We start from the raw sequence: 19,291 nt of genomic DNA on the forward strand, positions 1-19,291 counted from the left end.
TTTTGAAATGAAAATACATAATTTTCCTTTTTTCATCGCTAATGGGTTGAATGTACTCATGATGCAGTTCTTGAAATATACTTGGTTCTGACCTCGGGATCAGCTTTAAAACTGTTGACTCAGCACCTCTGTTCAGTCCTCTGTGAGCCTCTATAGAAGTGTGGCTGTTCAGTGCATTACCAGGAGAACTGCAAAACACTGAAATAGGTCAGTCAGGAGTATTTGTCAAAAGTTCAAAAAGTCTGTTAGTAACACGTTGTCTCCTTCTGGGACAGTTGTTTGCATGCATGTCCAACTCAGAGGAATGTCAATATTTTTACAACCTAATGGTAATTTAAGCCATTGTACTTCCAAGCTCTGTGGATTTGCAATCCTGCTATCTGACAGGAGGTAACATGCAGGATATGAAAATATGTAGAAAGTGGTACAAGAACACAGTGTTCTGTCTGGATTATTTTCTTGAAAAAAGTTTCAGCAATAGAAAAGTACCCCTCTCTGAAAAATTGAATAGCTGAATATTACAGTACCCTCTGAATTGTAAGGTTAAGGGAATCTGAACACCACTTTTCTTCCTTATATTTGCTGTTTGGAGCCTGAAGGAAGGTCATGAGCAGCAAGCTTAGGGGAATGTTCTGGCCAATGGACCCTGACTGCAGACATTTCCCAGCTTTAAATTCAGCTTCTTCATCAACATTTCTGTACCAACCACTTTCTGCTGACTAACTTCAGCTGGGCCTGGGTGCTGTGCATGAAACATGTTGTATCCCATTCCAAGGTACTTGACATTTCCCCAAGGACACAGGTCAATGTCAGCGTTCTTTTCCAGGACCCTGATGGTTGTGTCAAGCTTCCTCTAACTGTGACATATCTCAGTCGGAAGGTCATTCTCAAAGGCTAACTTTAGGCACAAACACTTGTTTTCCTAAACATTTTCTTTAGAGAATAATTTAGAAAATAAGACGTATGTTCTTAAAAATTAATCAGTTTAGTTCCCAAGACTTAGCTTGCCGAATGGTCACATGAACGCAGCTGTCAGTGAAAGGGGAAGGGGAAGAGCTCAACCCCCAGGTACGGTTGGTTATCTGTTCAGTTAGATTGGCTGCACAGTCATGTTGTACCTTTGTGTATTTTAGCTCTCTTACTGCCCATTTCCAGACCAAAGCTAATGGTAGCTGAGTAATTTCCTTGTAGTAGAAAGTCTCCACATGGTCAGACCTGTAAGCATCAATTATGAAAACACACAGTATACCAAATTATGAAAAGTAGGTCACGATCTTAGAATGTTGAGAATACTTGTTGTCTTGCACATCATAAAAAATATTTAGTTGTAACTAAAAACATTTAGGTACAACTTTTGGAATCTGTGAAAGATGCCTAAACCAGAAATCAGCATGGTTTCTTGGGATCAAAACATTGCAGCTTAGGCTTGTGTTCTGAAGAGGTCAGGAAATACGGTCTAGCATTTTCCATTTTGTTCCTAGCCTTTCCGTTGTGCACATTGCCATTATTCCTGCAACATATCTGGTTCCCTGAAGAGGCATTACAACAGAAAGCATCCTAATGAAGAGTATGTAAACATAGGTTCTGGGGAGCCTGCAGCAGAAGCCCTTATCCAACAAGGTACGTCTCTACAATATAAAACTTGTCATTTTTTTCGCTCGTGCAAACTTGGTTAAATGTAAACTTTTGTGCAATATGCATTTTCCTCAGTTTATTGGGTGTTATGTGATAAAACATTACTGCTTTGTAGTAATTCTGAAATGCCCACCTTTTACCCTTCATTCAGTGTTCTTTTGTCATGATTTCTAAGGATGGGTGAACCAAAGTTTTGATTGACCTTGCCTGTACTATTCATTGTTGCATACATTTATCATTTGTTTGTCTACTTTTGGAAGTGAAGTTGAAGTCTGTTGAAATGAATGAAAAATTTCAATTGTTCTACTGATAAATTTCTATGACAGTTTTGTAAAGTTAAACTCAAGGTAAGGTTCAGCAAACGTAAGGAAAGAGACTGAAGAATAAATGGCAGCAAATTACTCCCTTACTAGAAAAATGAGGGGGAAATGAGAGTAAAGGTGAAGCAGGTTACAAATTGTTATATTCAGAATCTTGTTTATGGGCAAAGGAAGCACACCTTTTCTATATAAGTAAAGCCAAGAATTTATTAGTATAATGGAAAACTTAACAGTCTAATTCAAGAATCACCATTTATCTAGTCCTAATTATTTCTAAAAAATCAGCAAAGTATAGTTAGAGTGCTTACATAAAGGAGAAGTCTCAATAGTATTATTAATACAATTAAAATGGTAATTTTTACTCTTTTGCCTGGTGCTGTGGTCACCCCTCCACTGTTTTTCGGAGTCCTAAGATGGGTGATTTCCCTCTGGTGTTGGTGTTGGGATGGCGTTGTCAATAAGTTGTCAGCGTCTGGAGTTCTTTGCTGGGAGGAGTATGATGTTCATCTTCCTCTCCCCCTCCACTTGGGGCCATTGTCACATGTGTGCTTACACCCATTTATGCTTTTCTTTCTCATTGGTCTCTAGCTCCAGATTAAATCCAGATTTACCATATACACTGTCCTTCATCTATGTTCAATGCCTTTTCTTGTTGTCCCTGAAACCAGTTTTATCCAGCTACAGATTTGCGTTATTTTTAACTGATCTTTTCTGAGTTGTTTGTAGCTGTGGGTTCTTCAGTGCCAAGGTTGTGCCCCACTTCTTATCACTCCATGCCTGCCCTTCCCTGTTCTGCATCCTGCATCCCTGCTCGTCAATGCTGTCCTACCAGGGCTGCATTTCCCTACATTACATCTCTGTGTTAAGTGTCCTAAAGATCTCACTCTGCCTAGAACAACTGCTTGTTGCTGCTCTCTGTGTGAAACCAGAGACACACTAGACAAAGACAAATAAGACTAGTTAGATACAGACACCTGGTCAATTACAGAAATTGTAGTGAAAGATGAACAAAGTAAAGGCGAAAAGGATTTTGGGGAGCATCAAAAATTCAAGACTAAATAGAAGAGCTAATGGAATAGAATCATTTAGGTTGGAAAAGACCTTTACATCAAATCCAACCACAAACCTAATAATGCTAAGTCCATCAATGCCAGGTGGGAGAGAAAATCAGATTGTAGTAGGTTTTTTTACCACTTGTATATAGTAGCATAAAAAGTTATATCCCTGGTTGTTGGTTTTGTTTATAAATTTCATCCCAGATGAAGTCCTGTATCCTTCTGAAAAGATGGTCAATGCTACTGGTTGCTTTATTTCTACTTGATACAGATAGCATAAAGTGGAACTCTTTCCTTGCAGTGTCTGGGTGCTACCAAAGGAGACGTGTACAAGTTGCCCAGCTCCCATGAGTAGTTTTACTATTGCACACGAAGTGGGTGAACCAAAGCAAACAAGAACTGTGCAGTCATATACCGTTATGGGTGTGAAGCTCCTTCAGTTCTAGTGCCTGGTGTGGGAAGAAGAGAAGAAAGCCAAATTAAACACTACATTATATTGAAAGTATTTTAATGGTTGGTAGAGTTGATTTTCTTATTTTGTGATAATTTTAGGAAGTATTTTCCTTATTATTTTAATAGAAACTACCAGCCTTTTCATAGTATTTTTTGGTATCTTCGAAATTTCTGGTTTAGTTGAAGAATAATGGAGATCAAAATAATTTTCTTGCATTAGATAATGAATTAAATATAATTCTTCTAAGATGACATTATTTCTAAATAGTATTTCCAAAATATTCATCTAATGCAGAACATTTATCTACTGAAGGCATTAATCCATGTTAAAGTAATACTGAAATCATGACACAGAGAAGGACACTCAAATTGAAGTCTGAGACTATCCCTTTAAACTTGCACTATAATGGAGAAATGTGCAACTACACTAAGGAGTTTGAGCCTGTGTTATTTTTATATGACATTTCTTTGCTTCCTTTTTGTCAAAAAACCCAGAAATAATTTAAAAAGTAGATCGTTGTCTATAAATTTCAGGGCATGAACGTATAGTAGAATTTTATGATTATTTTCACAGACAGTAAAAGTTGACGGGGAACCTGCAGTTGTTTTAAAGTAATTTTAAAGTAATCTTTACTTGGCCAGTACTCTGAGCCTCTTCTGTAGTCATCCTGGTGCAGGAAGAACGGTGCACTATGGGGAGCTTTGCTGAACTTTCCAAATACCTGAGCACTGCGAGGAATTGTTTGTCCGTAGCCAGTCTTAAGAATAGGTACCCGAGATTTAATTCTGTTAATATGAAATTAAGAACCATATTTACAATGTCTTGAACAAATAAAAGTAATCATATACTACTTAGGTTTTCTTTCCCCTTTGGGAGCCATGTAAACGTATTTCTGAAAATAATTTTTTTCCACTGCAACAAAAAACCTATGATGCAGGAGTAGGCTTACAATGAAGACATTAGAGTGAGACGGGAGACAGCAGCCTTTAATTTTTTATGTGGTGGACATGCTTTGTCCACCACATTGGAGCACTGGGCAATGATTAATGGGATGAAATGTAACGAGTCCAAGTGCTAGCTTCTGCACCTAGGGATAACTATAACACCAGGGATAACTATGAACTGGGAGAGCAGCAGGAAGGGATCGGGGGCGCTGGCAGCTCTGTAGGAGCCCACTGTGCCCTGGCAGCCAAGAGGGCAGCGCGTCCTGGGGGGCATCGAGCGTGGCATAACAGCCAGCCAAAAGAGGTGGTTAGCCCACTGTATTCTGCGTTGGTGTGGCCTCCCCTTGAGTCCCGTGGGCAGTTCTGGGCCCCACAGTTTAAGATAGATGTGAAGGTCCTTGAATGTGTCCAGGGGAGGGCAACAAACCTGGTGAAAGGGATGGAAGGAATGTCCTGTGAGGAGTATGAGGAACAGCTAAGGACTTTGGACTTGCCTAGTTTGGAGAAGAGGAGGCTGAGCACCAACCTTATTGCTCCCTATGGCTTCCTGAGGAGGGTCAGTGGAGAGGCAGGTGCTGATCTCTTCTGCCTGGCGTTCAGTGACTGGGCGCGTGGCAATGGGACAGGGCTGCGCCAGGGCAGGTTTAGACTGGGCATTAGAAAACATTGCTTTACCAGGAAGGTGATGGAACACTGGAACAGGCTTCCTAGAGAGGTGGTCGGTGCCCCAAGCCTGTCAGCGTTCCAGAGGCATTTGGACAATGCCCTTAACAACGTGCTGTCATTGTAGGTCCCTTCCACCTGAAATCGTCTGTTCTGTTCTTTCCATCTCTTGCCTTCGCATCCTTCCTCCTCCTCCTCCCATCCCTACACAGCATTTGTATTTCCTGTGCTGCCGTAGTGCTGGGCCTGCCTTCCGCGTGTTTGCTTGCTGTGTGGAGTTTCAGAGCAGTAAAGGGGCTTCGAATCCATGGAGCAGCTACAGAGTCAGTGCCTCTTACCAAGCCTCTGCCGTGAGGAAGGCCATGGTGATGGCTGTACTCTTCTCACGTGCAGCCTCCCTCGCCAGCTTTATTTCTTGCTCTATGATACATCACGTGGATCCTAATTGTGGTCTCAAAATAAAAACAGGAGACCTGCAGATTTCTTATCATACTGTAGAAATGTCAGGTTTTTCTCAATGTTTTGCTATCTCAGTGAGGGGGGAAAAAGTTCCTTGTGGGGAGACTGTAGGTAATTAGGATTTACACTTGGAGGTGGTAAACATGAGTCCTATTGAAGTTCGTAAAAATTTTCCTGATTTTGGAATCAGAAGATCTTCTGTATGGGGTCACACGGCACAAACAGATCATCGTGGACATACGATGCGGTACGACAAGGTGTGTGTTTCTGAGCCGCTTGGGCCGGCCGGTGCAGCCTGCTGCCTGACCAGCCTGTAGCGTTCCAGTTTACCATGTTCGTAGATCTGAAAAGCGATGTTGGACAGTTATTCATGCATTCATATAAGGGAAGAAGACCCTTCAGACCTGATATTGAACAAGTCCTTTGAACTTAAAGTACTATAGACAAAAAAAGAAAAAGTGGGAGAAGCGGCAAGCAAAAGGGTTTGGAAAAAAAGTGGGAAGGGAAACTAAGAAAGATTGATGTCTAATAAAAGTTCTATCTATTCATATTGTATTCTAAGTTACCCACTGAGCCCAGCGTGAATTGCCTCATACTTGCTCATCTTTTCTTCTCTACTCTCAACTGGTTTCTGACTGCATTGCAGACATTTCAAGTAATTTTAATTGGAAATATTTATATGACTGTAGACTGCTGGACTCTACTCAAGATTCCTAGAATGAGTTTATAAATAAATGAATGATTCATAGAATAGAAGAGGGAACATGTTCATTTGAGCAACTGCATTGCCAGGGATAGACAGCAGTATTTAATTTCTGGGTTTATATTAGAAATTAGAATCAGCTGGAATCAGGGAAATGCTTGGGGATTTGGGGGGGGGGGGGGGTATTTTTTTGTTTGTTTAAATAGAAGTCTACTGTCTGACATTTATTTTAGTATTTTAAAGTAATAAAGGAAAATAAACACTATAAGAATTTGATGTATTCTGCATAGGGGACAAGAGTATTATATATGCCTTACCCACTAGTTTTTTTGTGAGACTCTGCCTGTTTGTTCATTTGATAGCTTCCTTTTTTAGTTTCATTTGCTTTGTGTGGGGCATGTCACATAATTTTTTTTCCTGAAATTGTTTCTTTTCTCTTCATTGATACTCCCTACCATCCATTGTTTTGTTTATGTGTTCCTGTACTCTCTGGGAGACAGATTTTCCATCTGTGTTTGTGCAGCAACTTGTGCAGTACATGCGTGATGATCCAGTTGTGGCCTCTGTGTTTTCTTATACCGCTATCATCACGTGTTTTTTTTAACATAAAATAATAGTTGTCTAATGGATATTTTAGGCCAAGAAGTAAATAATGTGGAGAGCACATGTCAGTGCCATGATGGAAAAAAGTTGTGGAGCTGTATAATATTTGTGCACATTATTTTGTTGCAAACATCAGTTTTAGTATTGAAAGTAGATAAGGTGTGTAATTCGTTAACTTTCTCTGTATGTTACCCATTACTTTAAAGAATCATCTAGAAATTAATCTTCCTGACCTTTCATATCCAGTCACTGACATGGAGTTATATATTACCAGTTTAATTCTATGCTTCCATTATATGTTCTTTAATTAAAGTCATAATGACAAAAGTTACAGCTTTAATTTATCTGGTGTATTGTTACAATAGCTTCAGTTCCAAAGTAATGCAGCAAAATGTCCTGTCTTTCACAACAGCAGGTTTTTCCTAATACTACAGGTTGGTGTGAAATGAATATTTAATTTCATTTTCTGTAACTGATAATGTCTTTGTCCTAATCTGAACAAAGGTATTTTGCTTTTGCGAACTTTTGAGTTTCCCTTAATAAGGAAACTGTATCAGTTTTGTCTGGAGATGAAGTATTGAGAATCTGCTGTAATGGTGAAGTCTGATGAAGACTTACGATAGATTGAGAGCAGAGAGGGGGAATTGTATAGAAATAATAAGTCTCGATGAAAGACCCTAATGACTAGTTATATTCTGTTTTATCAAAATAAAAAAAAATATTTCTTTTCACCTGGTAGAATATCATATGGTAGGTTTACATTAATGTAAAAGGGAATGCTTTTTCTAATCACCTTATTCATAAAAGACTGTGCAACGAGGACTTGGCTTATAACCAGTTTATGAGAGTATATTTGAAGCATTTGAACATGATGGGTAAGTGTCATCATTTGCCATGATAATGTGGAGTCAGCCATCTGGTGGCATATTTCCTAATGTGGCATAACTCACCTCACTAACCATTAGATTTGTTAGAATGAGTTCTAGTCACCTAATGCAACAATTTATCACATGCAAATTATTTTTGTTCTGCTTTAGTCAATAGGGGGATAAAAGAGAAATACTTATATGCATAATTACAAGCAGCTGAGATCTGACATTTGACCAAATTACTTTCATAAGAAAAAGAAGTAAAAGCTGTTTAATCTAGTGTACAAAACTGGATGCTTGTAATTCTGTCACGCTCAGTTTTTTACCTGTAATGCTGCATACTCAAACAGTACACATTGTACTAAATTCATGCTATGCATCATTTTGTAGATAGACAGAAAACTTAGGTTTTGCATCTTAACATAAACAGTAGAAACTCAAAAGCAGAGATAGTTGGGTGAAGGTGACATTACATTTTATCTCTTTCTAGTATGCTTTGATAATGTGGCAAAAAAAATAAATAGTTTGTTTGAAACTTGAGAAAACTACAACAGCTGTCTTGGAGAAGTTACATTTTAAAAAAAAACTATTAAAGTATGCCACTATTGTGTATGTTAAATATTAAGGTCTTAGTGTTGTTTATAAGCACTTAAAAAAAAATCCTAGCACATCCAGAAAGAGTACAGTGCACTGTGGTTTTGCAAGGCTGTCACACCAGGGCTTTGCAGGACAACGGGGAACCAGTATTTAAAGTGGAAGCTTGTCAGAGACCCCACTGTTATAGAGATGTGGACTATACGTACAATTTATATTTGAAGCTGCAATTATATGTAATGAAGTAGGCACTAAAAATAGTCTCAAAGGCACTCTAATTTGAAAAAAAGAGTATTTACAGGGCAAAAGTATTAGTTCAGAATTATTTAAAACAAGCTAGGCTTCGCTTTTGGTAAGCCTAAAGCAGAATGTAAGTCATAGACACCCTCAGACTTGAAAGAAATTTCACTGGGGAACTAGAACTAGTCTCCATTGGCTGCTAAACTTGAATTTCAACCAGAATCATGACTGCGGGAATGATTCTGCACAGACTGAAGCATCCCCTACGTTTGCACTATCTGTATGTGGCAAAGCAAAAAAAGAAAAAAAAATGGGGTGGTGTTGGTAAAACTTCCTATGTTGTCATTCCTTGAAAAAAATCCTCACTTTCTAATGCACGTGCCACTTCTACAATGGCTTTTGTTAGCAAAGCAAGCACCAGTTCTCACTCCGTGAGTAAGTTACTATTCACTTTGCAATTTGTGTTCCCTCTGTTATAGTTGGCTATCTCCCTTAACATCTAGCTCCCAAGAGATGAAACCAATACTTTTTACATGGGTCTAATTGTAGAAATGGTGCTGTATCTGAGGCTAGTGCAGAATTACCTGTTCCTGCTCTTTTTTTCCACTTGGTCAGCAGTAGGGGTTCCCCAGGGAGAGAGATGCAGAGAAGAGGAAAGATGGTAACGGCGTTCCTGCAACTTCACATCTGCTGAAGGGAGGCATGCAGGCAGGGGAGCGGTATTCCTGTCGCTTCCCAGATAGATGCGCTGTTCGAGACTCCTTCCATTACCATTATCTAAAATTGCTCTTTAAGCATTGTGAGAGTTCAACTACTTTTTTTTTTTTTTTCTTTTTTTCCTGTTGGACACAGTTGCTAAAGAAAATTTCTAAATTACAGTTACATGGCTTGATTGAGATGGGGTCCAATTAAACGGGTCCTTACTGCCTTGAAAAAGAAATTATATGAAAATAACTCACGGAATTTATTTGTGTTTCCTTATAGGTGGCATTAAGTGTCCTGTTTGCAGCTTTGTGTATGGTACAAAATGGGAGTTCAACAGACATCTGAAAAACAAGCATGGAATGAAGCTAGTGGAACATGATGGGGAGACCAAGTGGGAGGTAAAGCAGAGTTGCCATAGCTTTAGCCCTAAGGATTTAGAAAAGTCTAGGGAGAAAAGTAAGGATAGGAATAAGAACTATTCAAAAATACGTCCTTGACACATAAGATCAGGAGGTCATGTGATCTTATCTCCATTTTGCATGCATACATTGCTATGACTGTTAAGCTTGACTGCTTTAATACCTGGTAGGATTAACAACCTTGTAAGTGCTTATTTCTGCATTTTAGGGCTCTAGTCCTCTGTTTGCAGCAGAAAGGGTGAACGTTTTAGCAAAAAAATGTGACATTGAAAAACCTTGCGTTTTGTTATATCCCAAAAATTTGCTGGTGTGAACTGCAAGATGCGCAAAGCTGCAGGCTTATATTGAATTAATGAAGGAAGCTGATGTCTTGGTCTCAAAAAGGTTAGAATCTAGAAAACTGAATCTGTAAATTATCAGCTAAAAAAATGGTACTTTGACACAGACTAAGTCTTCTATCATTTGTTCTGTGTTTTTAGCTTCAACCCAAAGTATGTAGAAATCAGACTATCACTAAGATCAGACCTTAAAAAATTTAAGTTAGACCTAAGAAGCTGGATTAGAAAAAAACAAATCAACAATCTGAATTTTCTTAGTTTGGGGTGAGGTAGGGTAGCTACCTTGAGAGGGCTTGCCCTTTCCAGTGTTCCCCTGCTGTCCTGTGTAGCAATTTGTTCTAGAATGAAGACTTACTCAGAGAGCAGAGCTGACCCTAGATGCAGAAGCTATGGGAAAACTACAGAACTATCTAGCCACTTTTATTTAAAAAATTACAGTTGGCAAGCTGTCTTTTCACTGCCTGAGTAGGCTATTGTTGGTGTCCAATGAGAGGAAAAAGCCAGAAGTCAACTGCAGCTGGCTGACCTCCACAGTTAAAGACCTCTTCTGCTAAATTTCAGGCAGTCTAGCCCTCGTTACAAATCTAACAGCTAATTTGGAAGAGCCATCCTGTAGCTCTTGTGTAAGAGGTTTTGAGTGTCCACAGATAGAATGTTAAGTCCTTGAAAAATATCAGAGTAGATTCTACATGGACAAAGAAGACAGAGCAAGCGTTTTAGAATGTAGTCCTTTGAAGTCTTGTATCCACATGCATTTCACAAACAATTCTCTGTACGCTCTTCCAGTAGATGCCCAAACCTGAAATACTAAGAGGATATCCAGGATGCAAGCATGTCTCTGCTGCTCAAACAGCTATAAATAAAGAAGTCTCATCAGAGCAGGAGTACATATTGACAGCTTGTCTTGAAAAAAAAGTTATGTAAAGGATAATTTTTCTAAAGCAAAATGTCATTTTCAGACTTCACAGGCATTTTACCAGGTCTGCAAAGACATGCATTATAAACTAATTTTGCCCAAAAGGTCTTTACTAGACTCTGATACAACAGAAGTCCGTTGCTAGATCTAAAATAACTGTGCAGCAGAAATGAAGTCAAGATAATTTAGCATGCTTAAAACAACTTTTGAAGGAGAATCTAGAAGAAAACTATGGGATAATATCCCGCTCCCATGTAATATTCTTCTTGAATTCTGTTTCATCTAGTATTTCTGTAAGTCTTGTTAAAATATTTGTTGTTCAAAACTCATTCCTTTAAACTCAGAACTTCAATTGTTCTCTAAATCGCTAAAATGAGAGTGAGCTAATTCATGCTTTGGCTGGGTTTTGTTTTCAAGTTAACTGCTGAAGTTTCTGAAGAAGCATCCACTCAGTATCTGCATATCACGGAGGCTGGAGAAGATGTTCAAGGCACTCAAGCTGCTGTAGCTGCATTACAGAACCTTAGATACACTTCTGAGAATGGTAAGTTACCTTTTTTAGGTTGAAACACAACATACAGCTTTTATCATAAATATCTAATTTCTTTGAGTGTACTTGACAATATATGGTCTCCTGTTAAACTATTAAAAATGATTAAATTTACTTCTGGGGGGTTATGTTTTTCTTTGAGAATAAATAATGAGAAGTGACCATTCTTTAGTCATTAATACTTACCACACACTATTTTGCACTTTATTATTAGGTGTGTGGAATTTCCTGTCTGTATTATTAAATATATTGTGAAATCAGCTATCTTGGCAGAGTAGATGGTGTGTATCTAATGGCAGTTCTCTAGCTATTATTTTTCTCCCTGCTTAAGTCAGCCAGATTGCAGAAGTGACATGGTGGAATAGCTCATTTACCATGTTCCCAAGACAATCCTAACAAACTTAATTCTGACGGTACACAAAACTAAGGAAGCTATTCTGTATCACATTGAGGAAGAGCAAGAGTGGGATTAGATAATGATTGCTAAGTGGAAAATAACAGAAACGGGAAGAAAAGAAAGTATGTCCATGTTTCTGAGAATGTTAAAACATCAGAGACTCCTGTATGTGTTCACATTTTGGTATTACATATATATAAATGAATGTGTTGGTTATCAGAAGATAGCATTGTACAGTTGTTTACCATTGTAGTCTGTACAGTTTATAATACAGATACTTTTCAGAAACTCCCACTTTTAATGGAATTTCCAAGCATGTTGCAATTAAATTACATTACTGACCATGTCTGTATATTATTTTATTTTAATGACTGAGAATTTTGAATGAGTAACAACCTCTTGAGAACTTTTCTTTAACTTCTATAGATTTAAATTAAAATAAGCATGGTCATGGAATATGCTGTACATAGAAGTTTGGATTTTAAGTGTGAGGCTGTAGTTTTCAGAGTAAAATGATCTTCTTTTTAGTGCATCCAACTTAAGCTACTCTTCCAGAATATTCCCACTAGGTACAAAGAACAGTAGTATCTTGTCTAAAGGCAGTTATATAAAAAAAAAGCCTAAAGCAAGCAGACATTTTTCAGTTTCACTCAAATAAACTTGCTTCTTGTATAGATAACAAAATATAACTACTTTCTGTTTGAAATAAAATATCTGACCTAGATCCCAATCACAGTATCAACCTCAGTTTGAAAGGTTTTGGAGTTTAGAGATGAGCTTATTCTATTTACTGTCTCTTTCCTAGTTCCAACAATGATTACAGCAAATATAACCCTACAGTTTCCTTGCCTTTCTGACATACCTCTCATGCTGACACTGGGCATGAAGGAATGGTGGACCACAGGAGGGGAGTTGGTATTCCTGCATAACAAAAAATATTTTTCAGCATCCAATTCTTTCCTTTTCACGCTTTGGAAAAAGTGAGAGTACAACTATGTATAGGTGGTGTTGGGTTTTTGTTTGTTTTTTTAAACTTGCCTTTTCTTTGGCAGGGCTACACACATCAAGAGGATTTTTTAAAAAAGGCAAACATGTTCTGATCCCATGCTTATAAAATGATAAGCGTGAGCTCTCTCAAGCAATTAACTTCCCCCTTCAGCTCATTAGTGATAAACAATACTTCTTTTAGGTTGAGGGGTGTTGCAGATGGCTGGACAGATGGTAAATGCAGGTTTGTAATATACCAAAGAGCTGTTGTAGTTACAGGTATAGAGTTCAGGTTCTGTTTCAGCTGAATGGCAAATACACATTTGGATTTCTAAAGTCTTGCAGCTTCCTAATTTACAGTTACTGCTACGAGTTGTACCTATTCTTTGTTTATTCAATGTATTCTTTTAAATCTCTTTCAAATAGGCATTAAAATGATCAGTGTGGCTTCACTTGCCAATTCCTGCATTCCTCGGGCAAATCTGTTTTCTGAATGCTTTCCTGCCATAGATCTATTATTAATGAATCGTGTTATTGAGCTATTTGGAATTTATACAGTGCTGTGAGTCAGGGTTAAGGCAGGAGGGGAAAGAGTGCCTGTAGCCTAAATCACATACCTTTAGAGTTGTTTTACTGTAATGATCTTAATGGTCACTGTCTTTCTGATAAGGTGAAAGGCTTGATCCAACAGCTGTAAACATCCTGCAGCAAATCATTGAGCTGGGTTCGGAAACCCATGATGCTACTGCAGTTGCTTCTGTAGTTACCATGGCACCTGGGACTGTGACAGTGGTAAAGCAGGTAAGAGCTCTTTTCTTCTCTAAACCAGCTACATTTAATTTTCAGTTAGTGTTATTTTGCAAGGGCTAAATTTTGAATGACCGTGCGAGCCACACATAGAATTTTTCCTAAACTAATTTTTTTACTACATGTTGTATGTACCTGTGTTTATAAGCCCACACACATACCTGCTTATACATACATGCACATATATGCTTATACGTAGACACATATACATGTTTATACATATAAAAATGCATACATTTTGCATGCATATAAAATATGAGCATATAAAATACATAAATACACATTTATTATGTGTGTGTGAAAATACAGCTTTTTTCTAGCAGGTGTTTTCAGGCTTTTTAAAATAACATACCTGCATTGTGCATGGGCACTTAGTTCCATGGCCATCTAGCAGAATCAGGAGGTCCCTGGCGCAGTGTTCATCCAGATACAGGAGAGCATGAAAGGCTGGTGCTTGTGCAGAATGGTGCATGCTCTGCAACCGAGGTGCTGTAGGACCATACCCAAAGATGAACCACTGCCGTTATTCTTTGCGGTGCTGTCCTGTGGCTGCAGTTTGACAGACTTGTGGGGTCCTAATGTACCCTGTGGACACGTGAGATTTCTCCTCAGCCTGAGTTTACACTGCCTTGCTAACGAGGGTTGCAACACAAGTGATCTGCAGGCATGTAACAGCCCCGAGAAGAGTACTGCAGGTGCTCCTCACAGGAGTTGCTTATGTGAGACATCAGTCAGTGTGGCCACCCACATTTGAGATAAATAAAGAAAAATTCAGTTGAGTTGTAGTTGGTTGAAAAGATCTGTAGGTAGTTTTGTTGTTACCAGGGAAATTGTGCAAGACCAGAAGATACAGATCAATAGAAAAAAAAAAACATGTATAAAACTGATTGTTAATTTCAGGCTTTTGCACAAATTCTCTTTCCAGAAACTTGGTGCATTGGATAATTAAGTGACGTAATTTGTGGTAGGCAATATAGTTCCTCTTAAAGTGAGACACACCTTATAAGATATTGGTAGGAGTAATTTAATGTATGTATATTTTTCTTGAAGTTTGGTACTGGACAGCTTTTGCTTAAAATATTTGCAATGTACACTATTACTAAAGCACTTCAGAAATTAAGAATGTTCAGCTGTACAAAAATCAGCAAGTAAAAGGAAATCATTTTCTATTTGAGGTGGCTATTCAGTGCAAACATCAAGACTTTTGCTCAATATTTCTTCCTCACACGTGTCTGCTAACTTTGTTGCTGACATTTCACGTTTCTCCTCACTGTGTGCTCCAAGCTCCCCTTGTTCCTCCTGTTTCATCATACGTCTCTGCTTATCCCTTTTCCCATTCTGTTCGTTGATTCAGTGGGGTCTCTGCACTCAACGTGGTTGATAGGTGAGGGAAGGAAAATACATGAGTAGTCTTAAATTCCTGAAGATTTTAATTAACTCTATTTATTTAAATGACCAAAACACTGAATATTCTGAGTGCTAGAACTAACTTTTGAGTTCAGTTTTTTGGGTGGGTTTTTTTTGTAATGTTTTGAATGTTGAATTAATGAGAGCTCCATAGAAGTGGGAAGTCTGTAGTCTGCGAAGGCAGTATTTGGATAATTCCTAAACTTTCTGCCCACATGAGAGGGAGGCAAGGCAGAAGTTCAAGACAAAGTATTTTGAGATGTTCCTTTGTAATACTTCACAGGTATTTTGATGAGAAACCACGTAAGAGTTTTGAGGTTTTGTGAAGACTATCAGATCCAAATTTGGAAACTAAAATCAGTCATTAAAGAGACATTTTAATCCTATTATATACAAGTTTCAAAACAACTTTACAGTAGAGTCACTGCCAACATGCATGCTGTGCTATACATATGACCTGTTTAAGGGTTGAATGTAGTATTAGCCGTCGGTGTTTGTCTATGCTGTCCATCAGTATTGCCAAAACATGTTCTTCTCTTAAGAATTCATCTTTTGAGGCTTTTCTACTAAAAGCTTAGGAGAAAGTGGACTGTTGAAGTAGCAGCTGCCAAGGAGAAACTATGTTTTGATACTGGAATGTTAAACTTTAAAAATACATAATTAAATTCAGTGATTCTTCCTCCTTAAAGTATTAAAAGTGATCGATATCTGATTAATTTTAAAATCTATCATCTTTCTTGTTAGACCTTCTGAATTTGCTTATAGCTTTTTGTAAGTAAATATTTAGATTCCAAATTAATTTTTCCCCTCACTTTTTAATCCATATTTCTAGCCTTTTTGAGTTTACAAGCTGCTAAGCATTGACCACTTCTTTTTCTGTTGTCTTGTATAATACATCAGTGGCTCTCACTGGTCCGATGTCAAACTCTTACAAGCTCTACTCCTGTATCAAATCAAATATTGAATTCTGAGAGCACAGAGTCTCTTTGCTGCTTTTCTTTTTTGTTTTCTCCCCCTCCCTGTCTTTGCAGTCTTGGTAACATAAAGCACCTTTTTTTCCCTAACTTGAAGTTGTATAGAAGCAAAATCAGTGAAGAATTTAAATACATTTTAAGCAGGGTTATCTTGTGCTGCTTATGGTGGATTTTCCCAGTGCCTTACTTTGATGCTCAGAGCACCATTCCTGTATTAGCATGTTTCTTGTGTGTACTGCAATGCCTACTCGTTCCTTTCTCTGGTAGCCTCGGTGACTTTTCGCTTTGTGTGTGCAGAAGTGTGCAGATCTGTGATTTCCCGGGGGGATCAGGTGGCAGTACGCCTACTGACTGCTTAGTTACTTTTAGTGGGCTTTACGGAAGCAGAGCAAGGACCAGGGGAGGTCTGTCGGTGATGATTTATTTCTCTTTTTAAGTTTTTCTCCTTTCATTTTCCTCTTTTCATTTTTTCCTCTTTTAATTTTCTATATAAATCAGAGTTTTGTCGAAGTCTGTTTGACCTGTTATACAGCTTTCGTTAGTTTTCAGCTCTTTAATCTTTCCAGCCAAAGATTGCTTCAGAATTGCAGCCACACCCGTATTTAATTTGAGGGAAAGGAGTCTTTAAATGTTATTAACATGACTGTAATCCTCTCCTATTCAGAACTGTCAACTTTTCTTCTTTCTTCAGTACTGCTTTCTGTGGGATATCACTCATTTGTACCTACAACTTTATCAGCTTCTAATTATGCCAAGTTCCTAATTTTAACCTTGAAGTGATCTCAAGACATGTTCATATTTCACTTTCCTACTGGAAAATTTATTCCACACTTTCTTTTGTGACCTTCAGCTTCTCTTGTGGATTGTGAGACAAAAAATTCATTCAGGGTGTCAGCAATATATCAGCATCATCTGTCACTGAATTTCCACTCTTGTTCTTTAATGCTCTCATCGAATCCTTGCTTAGCAGCTTGGTTCCATTTTTTCCCGTAATAACATTTATTGTAGTTGTTCTGATTTTTATGCTGTTATGTTGGGGTATTTTTCTTCTTCTCTGAGGACATTATCCAGTTTTTTCATCAGTTCTTACTTTCGTATCTCTTTCTTAGCTAGGCTTTGCAAGTTGCTTTCATATTTCTATATTTGCACCAAGAAACTTCTTCGAAATCCTAAATTATTAGAATGCTTTAGAAGTATATTTTGCTGTAAATGTTTACACTGTTTGTAAACATTTTGCTCTTTGTAAACTATTTGCTCTTTGTCTCCCATTTCCTCCCTGGAACTTCCTCCCACAGCTATCCTCTTCCTTACTTTTCACCCATAAAAGTGCTATTTACACTTGATCCTTAAAATTATGTGTGAATCCAGATGTAGCTATCATTAATGCTGCCATCTTCATGCTTTTGCCTTTCCCCTTACCCCTGTGCTCAATACCTTCAGCGTGCAGCACTTGTAGTTTCAGGTTAATGCGAGACTTTTGCCTGCAGAAAAAAACTCTGGCTTTATCCATCAGGCTTTTTTAGCATATTGCAAGATGTAGAGTATATTAGCTAGATGTGACTGCTGTACTTGTGAAATTGTTTTCTACTAAGTCACAAGACAGGTGGTGTTCTATTAAATTATTGTTCTGGATTCTGTATCTTAATCTCTATCTTCTGTGTCTTATCTCTATCTTAAATCAGAAGTACACTTTATAATGGAGGTGAAATCAAGATCAGATTGTCTGTTCAAAGCCCCCAGCTCCTAAATTGGATGTTGAGAAGAAAAAAATTCAGTTCCTACTTTGGAAACGTTATATTTTTTGTTCATAGGAACGATTTAATAAAAGAAAACACTTTGACAACATAGCAATAACCAACCCCAGCCTGAATGAGGATTCAGTTTACTATTTTAAACCCCAGAAATGCAAAGTTAGCCCTGCTTAGCTTGGATCGTGATTGGGAAATAGGAATCATTGGCTCTGATAGTATCACATATATGAGACCTTGCAAAGGTTGTGTCTAGAGCCCAAAATGAGTTTAGCTCATTCTTGCCTGAGAGTCAGTATACTAACAAGTTACCAAAGTTCAACTTTTTCTGGTATCTAATTTGGGAGAAATCTTGTTGTGTGACAGCTACGAAAACATACAACTGCTAAGGAACATAATACACCAAATGCTTGAGAAAAAAGGTTAATAAGGTGATGTTTTACCAGTATGATCTGAGATTGGCAAAAACCCACGCTGAAGCTTTGATCGCAGCGTGGCACGAGAAGTGCATCCTTGTCAGTTTGAGTTCTTTTCAGTTGCTAGTGATTCAGTCGGGATCTCTTTCTGACAGAACTGTAGAAGATACTTCTTTATGGCATGATATTTGAGTTGTTCTGCACTGCTTAAAGACCAAAAAAAGTAACAAGGTGGGGGAAAAGATGAGAGCAAAGAATGCTGAGTTTGAATAATAACTAGGGGAGAGGTTAATAAATGCTTAGAAAAAGCAGGAAATATTGTTCAAAGTGGATGGTAAACAGACGAGAAATTGGGGAGAAAGCAGTTTTATGGGAATGGAGCACATAGCAAGGTGAAGGATTTAGAAATGTAGAATGAGTCACTTTCTGACATTTGACTGTCTGTGTTCTATTACAAATACACTTATGCCCTCATGCCTTAGGGTGGAGATTGATTAATTTGGGGGTTTTGTTTATTTTGCTAGCAGGGGCTGTTCAGTCCATTATTCGTATAGGTGGACTATTTTCCTAGCTGACATGCTGAATGTAAAGGCAGGATCGGAGGATGAGCTGTCATGCCAGTGTCACAGCCACCCCTGATTTACAGCATCTGCAGGTCTCTGTTCAAAGACTTCTTTTTCACACAGTGTATCGCTATGTAGACTAGAACCGAGAGAGAGAGTTTAACTACGAACTACCTTGATGTATAGTTATTTCAGTTAGCATATACATCAAATAAAAATAATAATTGATCCTGAAGAAGGTGATCGCTCCAAGTTAAACATTTGTTTAAATACTGAGTTTCTTGTGAAGAAACGTTTGGCTCAGAAATGAGCACTCCTGTTATCTTACTTTTTTGCAGAGGAGTTCATTGTGTACTGTCTGTAAGTTATTCTCTAGTGAGACAAGATTCAAAGCGCGTTTTCTTGGTTTCACAATATGAACATCCTTGAAAGCTTATTTCCTGAATCCCTCACTGCATCGAGCAGAACATCAGAAGTGCTGCCACGCCTTGGTCTGTCCCCATCACCTCTAGTTTTTGTTACAGT

At 38.1% G+C, this 19,291-nt stretch overlaps 1 protein-coding gene across 3 annotated transcripts in view; it reads left to right on the top strand.

The window, feature by feature from the left end:
* ZFAT (zinc finger and AT-hook domain containing) overlaps positions 1 to 19,291 on the top strand; it is a 129,088-nt gene that overhangs the window by 99,304 nt on the left and 10,493 nt on the right. For all 3 annotated transcript variants that reach the window (XM_040588799.1, XM_040588798.1, XM_040588800.1), the window contains exons 12-15: positions 1,482 to 1,620; positions 9,524 to 9,642; positions 11,335 to 11,461; positions 13,522 to 13,652. In XM_040588799.1, the coding sequence (XP_040444733.1) occupies positions 1,482 to 1,620; positions 9,524 to 9,642; positions 11,335 to 11,461; positions 13,522 to 13,652 (516 nt within the window). The remainder of the gene's footprint in view (positions 1 to 1,481; positions 1,621 to 9,523; positions 9,643 to 11,334; positions 11,462 to 13,521; positions 13,653 to 19,291) is intronic.

The sequence above is a fragment of the Falco naumanni genome, chromosome 3 (genome assembly GCF_017639655.2).
Source record: "Falco naumanni isolate bFalNau1 chromosome 3, bFalNau1.pat, whole genome shotgun sequence".
NCBI lineage: Eukaryota > Metazoa > Chordata > Aves > Falconiformes > Falconidae > Falco > Falco naumanni.